Source organism: Anomaloglossus baeobatrachus, chromosome 1 (assembly GCF_048569485.1).
Source record: "Anomaloglossus baeobatrachus isolate aAnoBae1 chromosome 1, aAnoBae1.hap1, whole genome shotgun sequence".
Classification (NCBI taxonomy): domain Eukaryota; kingdom Metazoa; phylum Chordata; class Amphibia; order Anura; family Aromobatidae; genus Anomaloglossus; species Anomaloglossus baeobatrachus.
The window spans coordinates 200032011-200053796 of record NC_134353.1 but is presented as its reverse complement, the minus strand read 5'-3'; the positions used below and the strand labels follow the sequence as shown (position 1 = coordinate 200053796).

Here is a 21786-nt window from a genome sequence, read left to right as displayed (position 1 = left end):
CCGTTCTCCGGTGCGGAGCCTCCTCTTTCAGCCATCTTTGTCCTCCTTCTTCTAAAGCCTGGGTACATAACGCATCCTACGTCATGCACACGCACCGGCACTGAGGTCCAGGACAGTCGCACTTTGATCTGCCTTGAACAGAGCAGATCAAAGTATTGTAGTGCGCCTGCGCACGACTTCAATGCTGCCTAGTGTGCATGACGTAGGACCCGTCATGTACCCATGCTTCAGGAGGAGGAGGACAAAGATGGCCAAAAGAGGAGGCGCTGCACCCGGAGAATGGAGACACCCATCCGACCGGTCTGCACTGCACTACCCGTTTAGGTGAGTATTATAAAGTGATTTTTATGTTCTACACAGCGGCCTGGGCTCTTATATACAGCATGTTAGAATGCTGTATATAAGAGCCCACTGACGGTGGCCGCAGCTTATAGGCCCCAAATCTGGTGAAAGGTTCCCTTTAATCCTGTTTTTGAAGGCAATCGGTCACACCAAATATTGATGTGATTTGTATTTCTTTTGTATTAAGTCCACAGTTAGATTTTTTGTTTTTTGTTTTAACAATTCACAAAAGCTTCTATTTTTTAAAGCATTCATTCTTTCCACATCTGCTTAAGGTTTTGCACAGTACTGTGTGTGTGGTGAATATATACCGTATTAGATTTCTACAGCCCCAATCTGAAAAACAAGTTAGGATGCTGTGTAAGATATAATGAAAACAAGAATCCAATGATGTAGAAATATCCTTTAGCCAGAATTCCTTCAGCCAACACAAAAAAGGAAAAATTGAAAGTTTGACATTTTCCATTTCATTTGAGCAATAACTCATTTAGAAATTGATGTCACAACATGTCAAAGGTTGTGACAACCATGTTTACCATTGTGCAGCATCCTCTCTTCTTCAACAGTCTGCAAATGTCTGGGGGGTTGTGTATATGTAGTATAGATTCTGTACTATCCAAGAACGTTGGACATTATCATTCTATCTAGGAGACCAGTATATTAATCTTTTATTCTCTTTTGCCCTTACATGTACAGGCTTTAAAATCCCCAGCTACTGTGATTACAATATGCTCAGATCATCATAAGCCCAAATGCAACCAATTTTAATGGAAGTCAATGGGGAACGCAAGCATTTTTCTGTGAAATCGTCTTGAAAAATGCTTGAATTCCCCATTAACTTCCATTATATTCTGTACACAGGTCGCACCCTTCTGAGTGTCTGAAGTACTCGCTCATCTCTAGTTGTCACACATTCAGTAGTTTTTCCCCAATGCACATTACACTTCTGTAAGGAAATTGCACTATGCACAAATAACCTTAGTATGAATCTCCCTTCTACTGTTCCTACATTTCCCTTCACACTGACACTAGCTGGTCCTGTTGTTCTTATATGACTTCCAGTTCTAACTTTGTGGTTCTTTTTGTTCCCCTCAGTATTAACATTGCGCCGCACGGCAGTTCCCTACATGCTTCTGTATTGCACTTGCATATCCGGGTGAGGAGGAGCTGGAGCTCCAGCTTTAGTTTTCAGTGCACAGACTCTCCCTGTTTGTTGATGGCACTACTGTGCCTGTTCGGGATGCCAGCTCCACCAATATAGAGAGAAAGCAGTGACAAGAGGTGCATGGTTGACCCGTCTAAATAGAATAGAACTAATGAAGGGCATCTTGGGGGTAAGACGGGGGGGGCAAAGTGATAATACAGATAGCAATCAGGATAATTTGGGTGGCTAACAGAAGGTAAACAAAAAACGTGTGTGTGTGTGTGTGTGTGTATGTGTGTATGTGTGTTTATATATAACTAGTTGTACTACCCGGCTTCGCCCGGGTTAATAACTGCTGTTAACAAAATAGAATGTATTAACATAAATGTATTCTGCACACAAGAACCACAAACCAATTAGATATAAATGTAATTATGTCTGTCTCCCCCTCTGTATATATCTCTCTGTCTCTCTCTTTGTCTGTCTGTCTCTTTCCCTGTCTGTCTCTGACTGTCTATCTCTTTCCCTGTCTATCTATCCCTGTCACTTTCCCTGTCTGTCTCTTTCCCTCTGTCTCTTTCCCTGTGTCTGTCTCTTTGTCTGTCTCTTTACCTGTCTTTGTCTGTCTCTTTCCCTCTCTTTCCCTGTCTGTCTGTTTCCCTGTGTATGTCTCTGTCTCTTTATCTGTGTCTGTCTCTTAACCTGTCTGTGTCTGTCTCTTAACCTGTCCCTCTCTTTCCCTGTCTGTCTCTTTCCCTGTCAGTCTGTCTCTTTCCCTGTTAGTCTGTCTCTTTCCCTGTCAGTCTGTCTTTGTCTGTGTCTGTCAATTTCTGTCTGTCTCTTACCCTGTCTGTGTCTGTCTCTTTCCCTGGCTGCATTGTTACACGCCAACATTCCATATAAGGGCGTGGCTGCGCATTCTTCTGAAGTTCTGGCTGCACTGTGGCTCCCAGCTCCATTCGCTTTAATGGAGGCAGGTTTTTTGGTGAATAGCTGTAAAGCGCGGGGTTAAAATTTCCCCTCAAAATATAGCCTATGACGCTCTCGGGGTCCAGAAGTGTGAGTGTGCAAAATTTTGTAGCTGTAGCTTCGACGCTGCAGATGCCAATCCCGGACACACACACACACACACACACACACACACACACACATATTCAGCTTTATATATTAGATTATGTTTGTAAAATATAAATCTTTTCTTGCAATTGAAAATACTGTATGTATTTTGTTTGGATAACTTTATTACATTCACCATGGATGTGATTGTGGGAATACCTCTATCAAAATAATCTATGAAGTAGGATTATCATCCAGTACTCCATCCTATTGACTGTTATATTTTTTTCTCTTCTAGGGCAAGGCCTATTAGCAGAGCTCTGGATCTTGGAGCTGATATTGTTATCACTGGAAGATGTGTGGACAGCAGCCTTGTTCTGGGGCCACTAATTCACTCTGTACGTATCTGGACCTCTCGGCTGCAGTAGTACACAGTAAACCGGCTGCAGAGTGTCGGGTTATGTTAATCCAGATGGTCAGGTTGAACTTTTAATGAGTCCAAATCTGACACATCGGGTATCCACGTTGATGCAAGCCAAAATCACAACATTATTTGCACTGTAGGGAATACTGGTGGTAATTTTCCTGCCTTTTTTTATCTGCCATGTTTAGATACTGTGGATAGTAGCCCACTTTATTTCTTGATAGACAGCCACCAGCAATGACCAGATTTCATCATACCTCACTAACCTAACATTTAGCTTTTTCCATTCCCTTTCTGCCTCTTCATCTCCCCCTCTGTTTGGTATATTTAAAGGCTCTGTCCTGGGACCCCTACTCTTCTGCCAGGCTAAATATATAGATGGAAAACTGATGAAGTCTCGTGGCTTCCAGAACTATCTGCTGTTGACACTCACATCTACCTTTCTGGCACAGATGTCACCTCTCTGCTGTCCATAATCAGAGTGCCTTTTAGCTATATCATCCTTCTTCGCATCACAGGTCCCAAAACTCAATGTGTACAAAACTGAGCTTATGTATATGGGGGAGTCGAGAGAGAAGGCTTCAGACCTCACAAGCTTCTTAAAGGGAACCTGTCACCAGATTTGGGGCCTATAAGCTGCGGCCACCACCAGTGGGCTCTTGTATACAGCATTCTAACATGCTGTATATAAGAGTCCAGGCCTCTGTGTAGAACATAAACACTTTATAATACTTACCTAGAAGGTCGATCCGGTGCAGACTGGTCGAATTAGCGCCTCCGCTCCCCGGGATCGGCGACTCCTCTTTCAGCCATCTTTGTTCTCCTACTTCTGAAACCGATGTGCATGACGCATCCTATGTCATACACACTCGCCAGCACTGAGGTCCTGCACAGGTGCACTTTGATCTGCCCTGCTCAGGGCAGATCAAAGTATTGTAGTGCACCTGCGTAGGACCTCAGTACCTGTGTGCATGACGTAGGATATGTCATGCACCCATGCTTCAGAAGGAAAACCAAGATGGCCGAAAGAGGAGGCGCCAATCCCGGGGAACGGAGACGCCCATTCGACCAGTCTGCACCGGAGCGACCTTCTAGATGAGTATTCTAAAGTGTTTATGTTCTACACAGCGGCCTGGGTTATTACATACATGATGTTAGAATGCTGTATACAAGAGCCCGGTGGTGGTGGCCGCAGCTTATAGGCTCCAAATCTGCTGTCAGGTTCCCTTTAAGGTGTATGGACGTCTTAGGAGGCTACTATGCTTGTCTAGAGCTATCCAACTGACCAATCCATTCATTTTCTGTGAGATAGCTATGGAAAGCCAAGTACAGCACCTAACTATTTTTGGCAAGTCATATAGACAATGAAAGGAGCAGAAGTCAAGCATCTATAGCTCCTCATTTAAGACTGCGCCCTGCTCTTGGGATTGCTGGGGGTCCCAGAGGTCCGAGTGATCATGAAGAGCTATTCCCATAGTAAGGGAATAACTCTTTTCTTCAATGTAATGTAAATAATTTTCACATTGCTTACAACTTTGTTAGGAAAAATGAACCTGCTCCTCCTACCCGTTTCCACAAGGTGGTGCCATTGACCAGTCTAGAACTATACCTTAGTTTTCTAACAATTGTGTATTTTCCCTATTGCTTCTGTACGTCAAAGCAACCATAGAAAATAATGTAAGTATCACAATATGTCACAATAAACTTTGCTTCCTGAGTACAACATAAATGAAGACCATATACGTAATAAATGATCTGATGATCCTCGTGGGACTTTTAAACATTCCTTTTTCCATTGTCATCCAATTAATTGTGACATTGTGCCCATGACAGATGGCACCAAAGCATTAATTCATATTTTACAATTCACTGAACCGTTCGAGAACAAAAGTGTTTATTTGCTTGAGTAATTCTGTAGAGTTTTTTTTTCATGCCTCTGCTTTATGTGTTAGTTTACACACACTAGCCTATCGTTGCAGTATACCCAAACGCATCTGTACAGAAATTAAACCTTTAAATAATAAAAAATAATGTGATTTTCCGGTCTTCCCCTTTTATAGTTTGGCTGGAAGAGAAATGACTTTGACTTGCTTGCTGCTGGAAGGTAACTATTACCACTGATGGACGACTGTACTTCATACTTTTCAATCATAATGTTTCAGTATTTAAAGGGAAGCCGTCAGGAGCTTTGGGGTCACCAAGCTAATTACATTGCTGGGCAGGCGAAGAAAAGCCAAGTTCACACAGACCATTCAGGCCACACATTGCCATCATCTCTGCTGCTCCGTCAAGAAGAGATGTCAATCAAGCAAATGAGGGTGCCCATAATACAGAGGATCAATGCGCCAGCTGGAAACAATTTCCAATTTTTTCTATTGGAAAATCTATTTGTGGCCAGAAATTTATGTTTGAGCTTGTCTTTTTCTCCTTTACCCAGAACGTAATCTCATGGGACACATAATGGATAACGTGCAGAGTATTTTCTGATATGATCATCTCCTGACATGTTCAGATTTTGCAGCACATTTTTCTGCTCCAAAGGAGAAGTCTGGCAGGCATGGCGCTGTATAAAATTTAAATTATTTATTTATTTTTTTTTTTAGATGTTTTTTCATTCAGTTTTACATGCATTTTTTTTTACTATTCCTTTAGATGAAAACTACTGAAAGAATTGACACTCAAATGGTTCAAATCTACAATGAAAAAATAAGCAGCACTTTGCTGGTACTGTACAATGGTGCGTTCTTTTTCTGTAGCAAAAATGCTGCATGTGAACAAGCCCTAAGGGGTACTTTACACGCTGCGACATCGCTGCCGATATATTGTCGGGGTCACGTCGGTAGTGACGCACATCCGGCGCCGGTAGCGACATCGCAGCGTGTAGCACAAATGAGCGACGCTCAACGAGAGCAAAAACGTGCAAAACCGTTGCTCGTTGACACGTCGTTCATTTCCATATTATCGGTGCTGCTGCAGGTACGATGTTGTTTGTTGTTCCTGTGGCAGCACACATCGCTTTGTGTGATGCCGCTGGAGCGACAAACATCTCCTTACGTGCGTCCACCGGAAAAGGAGGAAGGAAGAAGGTGGGCGGCATGTTCCGGCCGCTCATCTCCGCCCCTCCTTTTCTATTGGGCGGCGGTTCAGTGACGCTGCTGTGACGTCACTGTGACGCTGAACGAACCGCCCCCTTAGAAAGGAGGCGGTTTGCCGGTCACAGCGACGTCACAGAGCAGGTATGTGCATGTGACGCTGCCGTAGCGATAATGTTCGATACGGCAGCGATCACCACATATTGGCCGTGCGACGGGGGCGGGTACAATTGCGCTCGACATCGCTAGCCGATGGTAGCAATGTCACAGCGTGTAAAGTATTCTAAGGGTACGTGCCCATAATCAGGATTCACTGTGTCCTGGACGTGGTGGGTCCTGTCCTGACCTGCGGGGCAGCGAGACTCCTCCGCAGGAGACCGCAGCTGTCCGTACCCAGGATCAGGATTTGGTGCGCTGCGGTCTCCTGCTTATGTTCTCCCTACGGAGGACGCATGTGATTCCGCAGCAAACAATGGACATGCTGCGGCTTGGAAAAACAAACACAGTGGGCACGGGATTTCTAGAAATCCATCCACCATGCTTGTACTGTACACCGCAGCGTTTTGGGCACAGCTGAAGCATGCTGCGTCCAAACCGCTGTGAACACTAATCGTGGGTACGTACCCTAATGGCTGCCCACATCAGTGTGTAAGGTTAGGGTTAATTGCAATCTAGCATTTCGCTGTAGGCACAATGGATTGTACATGTTTATAGATCTGATGACTTGTTCGCTGTGATGGGAAGTTCTGTCTGTTGTGAAGGTGTAGGTTCTCCTGGCCGACTTGCAGAAGTGCATTGACGTGTTTGATTCCTTCATCCCTGAGTAGCTACATTATTATGAACTTCTCTATAGAGTGATTGGGGTAACTGAAGATTATTAGTATTTTGTAGGGGCTCTAATATGCAAACATTGGTGAACTGAAGTAAAATGAGCATATACCCAGCAATAAGTGACTAGTAATAGTACATTTAAATAACATACAGAAAGGGGGGGGAGCCACCGCTGCTTGAGAATGGCATGCAAACAATTAAAAGTGTAAATTCACAAATTATTCCAGCTGTACAATAATACAAAATGAGATTTTTAGCAAATAATTGATTTGCATTATAGTACAGTTGGAATAATATGTGAATTTTCACTTTTAATTGTTTTCATGCCATTCTCAAGCAGTGCTGGCTCCCCCTCTTTTTGTTTAAATAACATAGGGTACTTTAGTAAACATTGTTTTAATTAAAAAAAAACAAAAACGCTAAAACCCATCCTACCATGACTGGTTATACCCCTATCTAGAAGGTCATATCCTCTTGTATTAAAAAAAAATCACCATCACCATGTGTCAATTGACCTCAATGTAGATGGGGACAGAGCAGGATCGGGGCCCGACAAGTTCAGACACCCGCCCATGGGAAGCTATATAATAATAATACCTGGCGCAAAAAGGGGGAGCCATGTCCCTGTTTGTACAGCGAGCTCGTAACTAAAGCAAAAGAAATGAGCCGGAGAACAAGTGGGTATGCATGCAACAATTATTATTATTATTATTTATTTATAGAGCACCATTAATTCCATGGTGCTGTACATGAGAAGGGGGTTACATACAAAATACGTATACAAGTTACAGTAGACAGACTAGTACAGAGGGAAGAGGGCCCTACCCTTGCGGGCTTACATTCTATAGGATTATGGGGAGGAGACAATAGGTGGGGTGTAGGTCAGGCGGCGGCTCCGCACGGTGGTCGGGCGGCAGCTCCGCACGGTGGTCGGGCGGCAGCTCCGCACGGTGGTCGGGCGGCAGCGAGTTCATTGTAGATTGTAGGCATTTCTGAACAGATGAGTTTTCAGGTTCCGTTTGAAGTTTGCAAGGGTAGGGGATAGTCTGACGTGTTGAGGCAGCGAGTTCCAGGAGACTGGGGATGCTCGGGAGAAGTCTTGGAGTCGGTTGCGTGAGGAGCGAATGAGAGAGGAGGAGAGGAGGAGATCTTGGGAGGACCGGAGGTGACGTGTTGGAGTGTAGTGGGAGAGTAGTTCGGAGATGTACGGAGGGGAAAGATTAAGACAATGTAGCGGGATGTTCACACTGTGGCCATTTAAAGTACCACTCCAATATGTTGTATAGTAGTAGCAGTAAATCCCGCTCATCATTATCGCTATCCACTCCTTGTTTAGAACCCGGCCAGAGGACCTGCCATGGCCCGATTATTAAATGAGTAAAATAGGAAGGTCCAGCTGAAATGAACAATTTCTTCCTTATTGCTTGAAAAATTCCATTACACGGGACATCAAACATTCCCAAGAAAACCGCTATAGTAGTGGTCAGTTTGTGACCTGCCAGCTCTCTGCAGTGTTTATGGGAGAGCGCTGGAGATCACAACGCAATAGAAGTCTATGAGAATCTCATTCTGAGTCTTATAGACTTGTATGTGAGCTCGAGATGTGACTTCTGACCAATCAGAAGTTGCGGTCACTAGGTGGCTCAATGGGAGCGAGGCAACACTAAAAAAGAGGTGATGACGCCGGAGGGTGAGTATAATACTGGGGACAGGGGATTTAGAATTAAAGCACCACTCCAGCGCTGAAATAAAAAAAATACTGGTGTGGTGCTTTAACAGACAAAAACCTAAGATAGAAACAAAATGAGCATATAACTTGTAAAGTGTTTAATTACTTTACCCCTCAGTCACTATATTGTTATGAACTTCTCTATCAAGTGATTGGAGTAACTGGAAAATACTAGTGGCTCTAATATAGAATCCAGGCTTGTAAAGTGGAGCTGGAGCAGCATTGTCTGTATGCTCTGGCTGCCGAGCTGCCTTCCTTCTGTACCATACTCCGTTAGGCACTGCTGCTTTATCTGCTGTGCCATGAAAAATGACAAGTCCTTATAACTCACAGTCTGCAATGAGCAGAGGGAGAAAGCAGTCATCAATAATATTACCTTTTTATATCAGCTGGCTACAACAGGAGAAACTGTATAAATGGCATCAGAAGACTTTTAGCAATATACTATGGCAAGTATGCCGAACTGTATATGCGCATTTATAGTCCTCATATATTACCCCAAAGCATCTAAAATAAATGAAGCAACTTTGTAACAAACACTTTTTTTTGCAAACTCCAAAAAGCCTTCTTTATGATTAATGAAGAATCTTTGTCCCATTGCCAAATTTTTAATTTTTACTTATTGTATTGAAATAGTTTCAAAATTGTAGACAATTCACAGAATAGGAAGAAAAACTACAACATATCATAGAAAAGGTACCTACTGACCAACACATCATAGAAAAGGGACCTACTGACCAAAAGATCATAGAAAAGGGACCTACTGACCAAAACATCATAGAAAACAGACCTACTTACCAACACATCATAGAAAAGGGACCTACTGACCAAGACATCATAGAAAAGGGACCTACTTACCAACACATCATAGAAAAGGGACCTACTGACCAAAAGATCATAGAAAAGGGACCTACTGACCAAAACATCATAGAAAACAGACCTACTTACCAACACATCATGGAAAAGGGACCTACTGACCAAAATATCATAGAAAAGGGACCTACTGACCAAAATATCATAGATAAGGGACCTACTTACCTAAACATCATAGAAAAGGGAAAAGGGACCTACTTACCAAAACATCATAGAAAAGGGACTTACTTACCAAAACATCATAGAAAAGGGACCTACTGACCAAAACATCATAAAAAAGGGACCTACTTACCAAAACATAGAAAAGGGATCTACTGACCAAAGCATCATAGAAAAGGGACCACATTACCAAAACATCATAGAAAAGGACCTACTTACCAACACAGCATAGAAAAGGGACCCCTTTACCAACACATCATGGAAAAGGAACCTACTGGAGGACTGGAGCGGTGCTGCAAAAGGGAGAAGATGGCAATTGGTAAGTATAATAACACACGTTCACTAAATTACATAAACGGGTTAAGGTAATAAAAAATGGCGTGAGTTAAACTCGTTCCATTAGATCAGATGAGCTGATCCGCTCCTTTAGAAGTCCCCTCCACATTAACCGACACTCCATTTTTCCCATATCAGTAATAAAAGGCCTGGCTACATTAGTTGACATTCTGGTGCATGGTCGCAACCTACACAAAAAATTAAAAATAACTTCCTGAAAAGTGTGTATACCCATTAATCTGTATTGGTGCTTAGTTTGCAAGTATTACTATGATTACTATTGTTACTATGCATTCTAATGCTAGTGTTGGTGGTGCAGACCTCTGACCTGTGTGTCCTGTTCTTGACAGTCTTGCTGGTCATCTTATTGAATGTGGTGCCCAGTGCACCGGGGGGATATACACTGACTGGCATCTTGTTCCTGACTGGTAAGTTGGATAAATTCTCATATCTGTTTATAATTTTTGTATAATTTGATTTATCTAGGCCACTGAACTCATAATTATTATTTTATTTTTTCTGTCATTAGTGGCTTATACTTTTTAAAATCTATCTCCTCTTACTGCTTGGAGAGCAGATTTCTAACATAGTAACTTCCATAGGAGGCAGAACTGCAGAGAGACGGGAGCAAGCAGCAGCCTAAGGCTGCATTCACACATACATGTTCAATATCCATGTGTTGTCCGAAATTTTTATAGGACCACACAAATCGCTGCCCGTGGCGAACATTATCGCTAGTATGCGTCACACATACTTACCTTCCTAACGACGTCGCTGTGGCCGGCGAACAACCTCTTTTTTTAAGGGGGAGGTTCGTGCGGCGTCACAGCAATGTCACACAGCGGGCCACCAATAGAAGCGAAGGGGCGGAGAGGAGCCACATGAACGTCACTCCCACCTCGTTGTCGGAGGACGCAGGAACGCTGTTGTTCGTCGTTCCTGGGGTGTCACACGTAGCGATGTGTGCTGCCTCAGGAACGACGAACAACCTGCGTCCAAAATGAGCAACGATATTTGTGAAAGGAACGACATGTCAACAATCAACGATTTTTGCCGTTTTTCAGATCATTAGCTGTCGCTCGTAGGTGTCACACGCAACGACGTCACTTATGAGGCTGGATGTGCGTCACGAATTTGTGACCCCAGCGATAACTCATTAGCGATGTCGTTGTGTGTAAAGCGGCCTTTACAGTTGTCTGAATAGATCCAATCCACTCAATGGGTCCGTGTGCTGTCCAATAATCGGACAGCATGCGGACATTTCACATAGATGTGTGAATGTAGCCTAAGGGCGATGTGTCATGGAGGGGCATAATGGTATAATATATGGAATAATAGGCAGTGTCACATCACACCACACTGAGATGGCACGAGGAAGGAATGAGAAGAAAAGTGACTCATAACAGAATTCTGTTCCCTTCCCCACTTAAGATATATTACAGTTTCTTATATTCGCCCGTGCTATTGATTTTTGGTACATTTTGTGGAAAGTACAGTTTCTATTTTAATGCACCATTCTTTTTATGAGACTTGGAAGGGAACAGCCAGGCTCAGAAGGGAAAGAACACAAAATTCGCAGAAATAGATTGCGAGCACCATGTCGCATTCGCAGAGCCCTTAAGTTGCCTAAATAGCAGAAACCCCCCACAAGTGACCCCATATTGTTACATAGCTTGGGAAAAAAGACCTGGGTCCATCTAGTTCAACCTTACACCACCAATTATACATTTTGTCACTAAATCATTTATAACCAACAATGTTGTGTGTACAGAGGAAATCATCCAGCCCTTTTTTAAAAGCTGTTATAGTATCTGCCATTACTACCTCTTGTGGTAGGGCATTCCACAGTCTGACTGCTCTAACTGTAAAGAACCCTTTCCCATTTAGTTGCCAGAATCGCTTTTCTGCCACTCGCTGTGAGTGCCCCCTGGTCCTTAGTATTGTCTTTGGAAGGAGTACCGTATTTTTTGGACTATAAGACGCACCTTGGTTTTAGAGGAGGAAAATAAAATTTTGACGCAAAAAATGTGATCATGACACACTGTTATGGGACGAGGATCTGCTACTTACACTGTATGGGGTAATTTTAAAAAAAAAAAACAAAAACAAAAAAAAAGCGGCGTGCGGTTCCCCCAATTTTTTATAACCAGCCAAGATAAAGTCTCACAGCTGGGGGCTGATATTATCAGGCTGGGGAGACTCACGTTATTGGGAGACCCCCAAGCCTAAAAAGATCAGCCAGCAGCCGCCTAGAATTGCCGTATCCATTAGATGCGACAGTCCTGGGACTTTTCCCAGCTCATCTCGATTGCCCTGATGCGGTGGCAATCAGGGTAATAAGGAGTTAATGGCAGCAGCCCATAGCTGCCACTAAGTCCTAGCTTAGTGATGGCAGGCATCTATGAGACACCCCCTCATCACTAAGCTGTAAGTGAAAGTAATAAACACAAACACATAAAAATCCTTTATTTGAAATAAAAGACAAAAAAACACCCTCTTTCACCACTTTATTAACCCCTAAAACACCCAGGTCCGATGTAATCCACACAATGTCCCATGGCGCTCTGCTACATCTGACAATCACAGAGAGCAGCCATAGAACACGATCGCGAGGGTCAGGCAGCAAGTGAAGTGAGCCGCCAGGATCTGCGGTGACTTCAGCTGTCGCCGCACATCACCTGACTGAATTCACCGCGGATCTCGCGGTCACTTCAGCCGCAGCCGGATTTGCGGTAACAGGTGTAGGACTCCCGCTGTATACTCGCCTCTCCTCACTCCACGCAGCATCGCTTGCTTCCTGTCTGTGTGCCAGCTGACCTATGTGGAGCCGTGTGTACAGTGATTATGTCATCGCTGTGCTCACCGCTCTCCACACACATCAGCGAACCGGCAGACAGTAGGACACCGCGATGCTGCAGGGGAAAGGTGAGTATACCGTACTTATTCACTGCCCCTCGTGCTGATGATGGTGCACGGGGGGCAGTGAATACAGCCGCACATGATCACTCCAGGCTGTAGCTGCCTGGGGTGATCTCGCGAACCATCTCTTTAGTATGCGCGCATCCCCCGCCCATCATCCCGCCCACCTGTCAGCGCTGGCTTCAGGGCTGAGAGATGATGGGCGGGATGATGGGCGTGCATATCAAATGAGCGGGCCCACGTGGTCAGGGTTGCGCTGCTACAGCCTGCTCCTGTCTCTGATGACCCACTCCACCACCACCGCATCCGCCTTCACCCGCTCCACCGCACCATAGCCATCGGACTATAAGACGCATCTCCCACTTTCCCCCAAAATTTGGGGGGGAAAAAGTGCGTCTTATAGTCCGAAAAATACGGTATGTCATGTGCCGGTCCATTGTATTGACCACAGATGTATTTATACATATAAATAAGATCCCCTCTTGTAAACTAGACCAAGGAAGGAATTCATCTTAGCGTGTGTTGAGCATTTCAAACCGATAGGTGCTTCACAGAGCTTTTTAAAATTTGGATATGAAGTAAATATTTTTATTCCACTAAAATGTTGTTTTAGCCCCAAATTTGTAACTTTCACAATTTATAATAGGAGAAAACAGACTCCATAATTTGTTAGTTTCTTTCGAACGCGATAATGCTCCATACAGTGGGCAAAAAAGTATTTAATAGACTGCAGATTTTGCAAGTTTCCCCACCTACAAAGAATGGAGAGGTCTGTCATTTTTATCGTAGGTATACTTCAACTGTGACAGACAGAATTTAGGAAAATCACATTATATGATTTTTTAAAATAATTAATTCCCATTTTATTGTATGAAATAAGTATTTGATGCAATAGAAAAACTATGCAATATTTGGTACAGAAACCTCTGTTTTCAATTACAGGGGTCAGATGTTTCCAAGTTTGCACACACTGCAGCAGGGATTTTGGCTCACTGCTCCATACAGATCTTTCATGTTTCGGGGCTGTCGCTGGACAACATTGAGTTTCAGCTCCCTCCAAAGATTTTCTTTTGGGTTCAGGTCTGGAGGCTGGATAGGCTCAAAATGCTTTCTGGTGAATACACTTTGAATCAGGGCCTTCTTGATTGCTAATTACATTATTTTAGATTTCAGTTCTCTAGTACAGATGGCTGGGGAACTCTGGTCCTGATTGTAAAAGGGAACTAGAGCATAGTCACACTTAGTTACTTAACAGGGATGTGTTACCTTATGTTATATAATAGGGTGTATATTTCCCCCTTAGGGTGGTAGAGAAGCATGAGATACGGGCCCTGTACCCTACTGCCTAATAGTGCGAGAGAAATAGTTACAAGCTCTGCTCCTTCTTGCCTCTTTGCATTGCTTTAAGATAGTAGCCATTCATGCCAAATAGGATGATTTCCATGGACTTGTATGAATATGCTGCAAGATATACCCTGGGCTTATAAACCCGACAGGCCTCATGGAGGAATGATCGAGGCTGCACGGGAGGAATTGACACGTTGTTCCCTTATTTTGGTTGGTGCCATGTCTGTGCATTGTGTTTAATTCAAAGTATATGGGGCTCATATATTGCAAATGTGTAATTTTGCATAATCAAAATAGGGGTTTTCAGGCCAAGACGAATCTTCAGGCACTGTATCGTGCCCAATCCTCAAATGCTAACTGCGTCTAATATACACACTGATAATATTAAATAGCTTTCATTTTCCTTTGAGACTGTATTTCTATTTGTAATTAAAACTCTTCAAGCACAATTTCAAATTTAGGTTTATTAGCAAAATATAATATAACCTTTAAAGCACCACTCCAGCGGTTTTGTTTTATTGCTTCGTTGGAGTGGTGTTGTAAGTCTCTCGCCCCTGTATATATATATGCCAATGTCTGGCATCTTCATCGTGTGTTGCGGTCGCTTCCGTCGGTCTAATGTGATTTGTGACCTGTTGGCAACTGTAGTACTTCATGGAGCGCGCCGGAGGTCACAACTCAATACAAGACTCTGAGGACCTCGTTCTGGCTGTCAAAGAGTTGTATTGGGAGCTTGTGATGTAACTTCTGACATCCGGCCAGTCATAAGATGCTACCACGGGACCAGAGCGTGTCGGTAAAAATCAGTCATTTGCACTGCCCCATTGGCTAAAATGTGTCAGTGTGCTAGCCGATAAAAAATCAGATGGCATATGTGCAATAAATAAATCAGATGGCACACGTGCAAATTTAATTGTAGTCTTAACGAGCCCTTAATGCTAATTTATTTTCCACATGTTTGAATTATACGTATAAAGTCAAAAATAACAAAGTGTATATGTTTCCTTTCCTCTAAGCCATATTGTGGTTTACTGCTTTTCTTACCAGGCACAATATTGGCTTTCCAATAGTGGAGTGTACATCTGATGGGAAGTTCACCATATCAAAGCCTCGGGAGACTGGAGGACTTATCTCTTTTGGCACTGTTGCCGAACAATTAGTTTACGAAATTGGTGATCCCGAGCACTATATTCTTCCAGATGTTTCCTGTGACTTCTCCCATGTTTCTATAAGTGAACTTCAAGGTATGTATACATCTCCGATTATCATAGTATGTGAAGCCTAATACAGATTTGTGACTTGGTTCTGTTTCGGGGGCAGTATAGGCTTTTACAAACAATTGCTCTCCATCCACTTGTTTTATAAATGGTGAATGTTTTTTGAGCAGCTTGAGGCCAGCAGAATGACCTTCATTGCATTTCCATCTAAGCCATCGAGTGCACAGAGAGCATTAAGCACGCAGAATAATTGTAATTCACCGATGATAAGAACAGCAAATAACTGCACTTATGTTTACGGTTCCCACTTAATGCCCTAAGATAACCTATCGATCATTAATTTTATAATGTACCTATTGACAGCGGTGATTTATGATAGTGAGTTTAAAAAAAGATACTTTTCCATTAGAAAAAAGTATTTTTTTCCAGAAATTGCAGTAATCTTGTCCATGTAATATTGTACATTTTTTGTCTACTTCTAAATGGGAGGAAAAACTAATCTGTGTAAAATGATAGATTAGAGCCACGCTTTGGGTATGGACTTTGAGAAAGTATACTGAGCATTTTTTAAGAAGAGTAATCTATAATAGCAGTCACTATTCGAGAAATGGAGAAAAAAAAAATCGGAGGTTATGCTACATTTCTACTCAGCGGTTCTTAACAAGCCCAAGCAATCATGTGTTATCAACAGGGAGAGCAGTGTAGGCCACTTCTAGACATCTCTGGCCTTGTTAGGAATAGTGATGAGCTAGCACTACCATAGTCAGGTGCCCGGTATGCTTAACAAGTAGTGTTGAACGAGCGTGCTTGTTCCTCAATCGAGCAGAGTTTGGCCAAGTATCGCGGGTGCTCTAATATTTCATACGTGAAACAACGACCACAACACACAGGTTTGCTTCACTGCATGATATATGCAGGCACCCCAGGGAGAGCCATTCTCTTAATGGCTCTCCCGGGGGATAGTGTGACCCCCAAAAGTAAACCACTCCATCCGGAAATGCTCTATTTATGGCTAGTTGTGTGACGGGGGAGACCCGAGCTGCCCAATCTTTGACTTTCTATAATGCTCGTTACTCTCTTCGAGCTCATCCTAGCGTCTGTTCAGCTCGAATCGAATAACAAGTACTCGAACATTTTAGTGGTCGCCCCTCACTAGTAACGAGCAGTCAGACGCTTGGACGGGCTTGACACATGTTCCTATTATAATGGAAGTCAATGGGGAACGCAAGAATTTTTCCTGAAGATCTTTTGGAAAAATGCTCGAGTTCCCCATTGTCTTCCATTATACTCGGGTGCTCAAGTCTAACCCATCCGGCCGTCTGACTGCTTGTTACAAATAATGAGCACCCAAGCATGGTAGAGCTCTCTCATTACTAATCAGGTGTTTAAATTCCAATTGACCAATCCAGTCTAGAGGCCTCCATACATGTTCAATATGTCCTGGCGAGCTTCCACTACAATAGACACTATAGGTGACCACACTGATTTTGACTGTTTAACCCCCTTAATGCTGTTGTCAATTTCACAAACTTTACTTGCCTATATTTCAGAAACTATGCATCCGGTCTGACAACTAAATGTATGTTTAGAATCAGCCTGATAGCGCCAGTATAGCACTGTTTTTATTTTATATATAAAAATCCTGGTGGTTGGTTCTCTTTAACCCCTTCACCACACTTGACGTAACTGTACGTCTTGGAAGTCTGTGCGTTCCCGACCTATGACGTATAGTTACGTCATGGCACCCACAAACCATTCCAACTAAATCTGCACTCCAGTATGGCGCTCCTTCCCTTCTTCACTTTATACTGTGTCTCAAAAGTAGTTGAGGACCACATTTGGGGTGCTGGTGTACACAGGAGAAATTGCACAACAAATTGTATGTTTCATTCTCTCCTGTTACCCTAGTGAATTTGACAAATTTGGTGTTAAGCAACATTTTTGAGGTTAAAAATGTATTTTTTTTGTTTTGTTTTCATTTTTCACGGCTCAATATTACAAAATTCCTTTAAAGCCCCCGGGCGTTACAATTGCTCACCAACCATTTAGATAAATTCTTTGAGGGATCTAGTTTCCAAAAATACATCACTTGTGGGGGAGCTCCACTGTTCAGGCACATCAAGGGCTCTACAAACGCGACATGGTGTCCGCTAATGATTCCAGCCAATTTTGCAGGTAAATGGTGCTCCTTCCCTTCCGAACCCAAACAGTTGATTTCCACCACATATGAAGTATCAGCATACTCAGAAGAAATTGCACAATAAATTATATAGTGCATTTTTCCTGATACCCTTTGGAAAAAAAAGCTACCTGGTTTGAAGTAACAATTTTGTGTTAAAAATATATTTTTTTTTATTTTCACGGCTCAACATTATTAAATTCTGTGAAGCCCCTGGAGGTTCAAGGTGCTCAAGAAAGATCTAGATAAATTCCTTGAGGGGTCTAATTTCCAAAATGGTGTCACTTGTGATGGAGCTGCACTGTTTAGGCACCTCAGGGGGTCTCCAAACGTAACATGGTATCTACTAATGATTCCAGCTAATTTTGTTTTCAAAAATTCAAATGGTGCTCCATCCCTTCTGAGCCCTGCCGTGCGCCCAAATAATTGATTTCCACCACATATGAAGTATCAGCATACTGAGGAGAAATTGCACAATACATTTTATGGTGCATTTTATCCTGATACCCTTGTGAAAAAAGCTATCTGGTTGAAGCAACAGTTTTGTAGTAAAGATGTATTTTGTTATTTTCACGACTCAACGTTATAAACCTCTGTGAAGCAGTGGGGGTTCAAGGTGCTCACCAAACATCTAGATAAATTTCTTGAGGGGTCTAGTTTCCAAAATTGGGTCAATTGTGGGGGCATTCCACTGCTTAGGCACCTCAGGGGGTCTCCAAATGCAACATAGCATCCACTAATGATTCCAGCTAATTTTGTTTTCAAAAATTCAAACAGTGTTCCTTCCCTTCCGAGTCCTGCCGTGTGACCAAATAGTTGATTTCCACCACATTTGAGGTATCGGCATACTCAGGAGAAATTGCACAACAAATTGTAAGGGGCATTTTTTTCTTATTATCCTTGTGAAAAAGAAATATTTTATGGCTAAAGTAACATTTTTGTGGGAAAAAGTAAAATTTTCATTTTTTTCCTTCCACATTGCTTTAGTTCCTGTGAAGCACATAAAAGGTTAGAGGAGCAGTTTTTAGAATGGTGTCACTTTTAGGTATTTTCCAAATTTTTGCCAAATTACTGATTTTTTTTAATAGACGCAAAAAATATTAGTCCAAATTTAAACCTATTATGGAGTACAATATGTCACGAAAAACAATATCAGACTCACCGGGATCCGTTGAAGCGGTCCAGACTTATAACCTGTCAAAGTGACACTGGTCAGAATTGCTGTGTTTTCAGGCTTGGGGGGAAGGGGGGTTGGTGAAGAGGTTAAAGGAACCTGTCAGGTCGGTTGATATTAACCTGCAGATAAAGGGTTGATCTGCAGGTTAATAGCAATGTCAAGGTGCTGAATTGCAAATGCTGAACCTTGGAGAAAATTAACTGTATAAGGCATCTTTTTCACTTGTGTACCGCTTCCGATGCGAGAGTGTCGGAAGCGATATGCTAATGACCCTCTGCTGCGTGCGTCAGCCGATGGTCATGCGACTGTGATGCGATCATATCACAGCCTCGGAAAAGAGGGAGCGAACAGTTTCTCCCATCTCATCCGCTGTCTGTCTCTGCATATACTGTAGTCGCATAACATGCGAGTGCAGTGCGGTTTCACACACTCCCATAGGGTTGTATGGGGGTGCATGAGCCGAGACTCACTGCAAAACGCAGCATGCTGCGATTGCACCGAGAGCACGATTGGTGTTGAGAAATAAAAGGAAAGAGGAAACTGCCTCATTAATTAACACTGGTGCCAGTGCAATACGATTTTTTTTTTTATCGGATTGCACTCGCACCAGAAAATAGCAAGTGGAAAAGAGCCTTAACTCTGAGAAACAGCTGGTGTGCCACTGACGACTGTCATTGCTCACTATACTGTACACGCCCTGGATCTTTGCGTAACAGTTCGCTCAGCAGTGTAACAGTGTAGAGCCAGCTGTCAGTGGCTGGACTGAAGCCATGCCCACATGACTGAAAGCCAGCGGCTCCTGAGATGAGTAACGTTAATTTTCTCCTAGGTGCGACTTTTTCAGTAGAGCAGCCGGGCACCTTCATAACATTATTAACCTACAGACATATGAGTAATCTGCAGGTTAATAGCATTCTTGGATCTGATCGATTCCTTATAATCTAATGTGTATGGAGGCCATTAGTACATTTCAACTCTCAAGTAGCATAAATTTAGTAAATATCAATGGGCTTATGTTCGTCTTCTACCCACCACAATCCTAAATAGAGTAACAGAAAAAGCTCAGGGCAAATAGCGAACTGTGCTGTTGGTTACCCATGTCTGTTTTTAAAAAAAAAAAATAAATAAATAAAGTTACGCCATTTTTTTGCTTTGTCTTTCTCAACTTATGGTGGGATAGAGGCTAATCTGGACATCCTAGCCCACAGATGACCTCCAGTGTAGCTGAGATCTGTTATATTCAATGTCATTATTTGATGGTTCAGTTATGTATGAGAACAAATCTAATTTCTTTATAAATACTTGTGCGCTCCTGAAAGGAAGCATGCGGAGATTTATGCATTATCATGTGAGTACTGATAGGCTGTGTGTTGGGAATGTAAATGTTTACATCATGATGTATATTCTATTGACAAATAGCCACAAACATTATTTCAGTGTTGATGTGCAGAAATGGATTTTAACCTCTCACTGAACTGTTACCTTGAGAAAAACTTAATATAACATGGCTGAACTTTACATGAACTTTCCTGTGAACTTTTTAAAAGTTCTCTGGAGCGGATGGTGAAAATTTAGATCTCTTCCATATTTTAGACTCCAGTGCTTTGACACGTACAGCAGAAGCAGATTGGAAGCTAATGTCTTTTCATTCACCAGTCATTATTTTTGTTAATTGAAGTTATCTGTACTGTACATACTTCCTCTGGATACTGTATGAACTGAAAATGAACTTTTTAGGCTGTTTGTCATCTGTTTTATTTGCCCAAAATTACCACAAAATGTAAAATCTTATGTTCTATAGCGCAAAGTCCTGTGTTGGAATTTTGCACCTCTGCATCAAATGCCCCAGGTTATTGGTTATTGTTCCCTTCTGATGCTCTTCTGTCTTAAAAAAGCACAAATGTGCAAGACAACAACTGCCTGAAATCCAATAGCCATGCACAATTAAAATATGACTAGTTTACAATGTAAAAATTAATGCACAGATCAAGCTGGGTATATTAAAGGGAATGTCCACAGTTCAAATCAATATTGACCAGCAACCTAAAGGTGGCAGTACCTTGTATGGTGGGGGGGTATACAATACTCTAATATCCAGGTGTTCAACTTAGGCCCCATTCACACATCAGTTTTTTGCCGTCAGTCACAATCTGTTGGCTCGACGGATCCGTCGTAGATTGTGAAAAAACTGATACGACGGATCCATTTTTGAGAGATCCGACTGGCTGGCTATATGATACTAAATAAATAAAATAAATTGGAGCCTGCTCAGTTAAAAAAAAACAGAATCCGTCGCCGGAATCCGTCATTTGATAGATTACGACAAATCCTTCGCCCACAAGCTTCCATTCTATCAAACAACGGACAGCAACGGATCCATCGCTGTCCGATTTTTCAACGTAGACAAGAAACGCTACTTTGTCCGTTGTCTCCATCCACCAGACAAATAATGTTCGACAAAAACGGGAGGCCATCTGTCACTAATACAAGTGGATGAGAAAAAAACGGCATCAGTCGACGAATTCGTTTTTTTTTTTTCCTTCAAAATTCGACGGATTGTAACTGTCAGCAAAAAACATGTGTGAAAGGGGCCTTAAAAGAACCCTAAATAACGTACAGTGTAGTCAGACAAAAGAAAAGAGATATAGTCAGTGTATCGTCACCTCCACCAAATATGGGGCATAGTGTCCTAGTCTTTATTAGATCTCCAACACTGGTCTGAGACCCCTAAAAAAATCTGAAGTAAGGGTAACAGGGGTCCTGTATGATCTGAACAATATCTTAGAATTAGCTAAAAGTGTAGTTGTGTCCTTTTTTTTTTTTTTTTGAGTAGAAAGATTTGGCCAGATTTGGTATACCATATGCCAATGAGCCCTGCTCCCTATCAGCAATCGGTAAATTTAGCACAAAAGGTCCTGCTGTGGTAAGAGAGTTGGACTGTAGCATCAATATCAAATGAAA

General features: G+C 42.5%; 1 protein-coding gene across 1 annotated transcript in view; it reads left to right on the top strand.

Moving 5' to 3' along the window:
* LOC142310199 (uncharacterized) overlaps positions 1 to 21786 on the top strand; it is a 140525-nt gene that overhangs the window by 42658 nt on the left and 76081 nt on the right. The window contains exons 7-10 of the mRNA XM_075347688.1: positions 2841 to 2940; positions 5027 to 5070; positions 10337 to 10414; positions 15300 to 15496. Of these exons, the coding sequence (XP_075203803.1) occupies positions 2841 to 2940; positions 5027 to 5070; positions 10337 to 10414; positions 15300 to 15496 (419 nt within the window). The remainder of the gene's footprint in view (positions 1 to 2840; positions 2941 to 5026; positions 5071 to 10336; positions 10415 to 15299; positions 15497 to 21786) is intronic.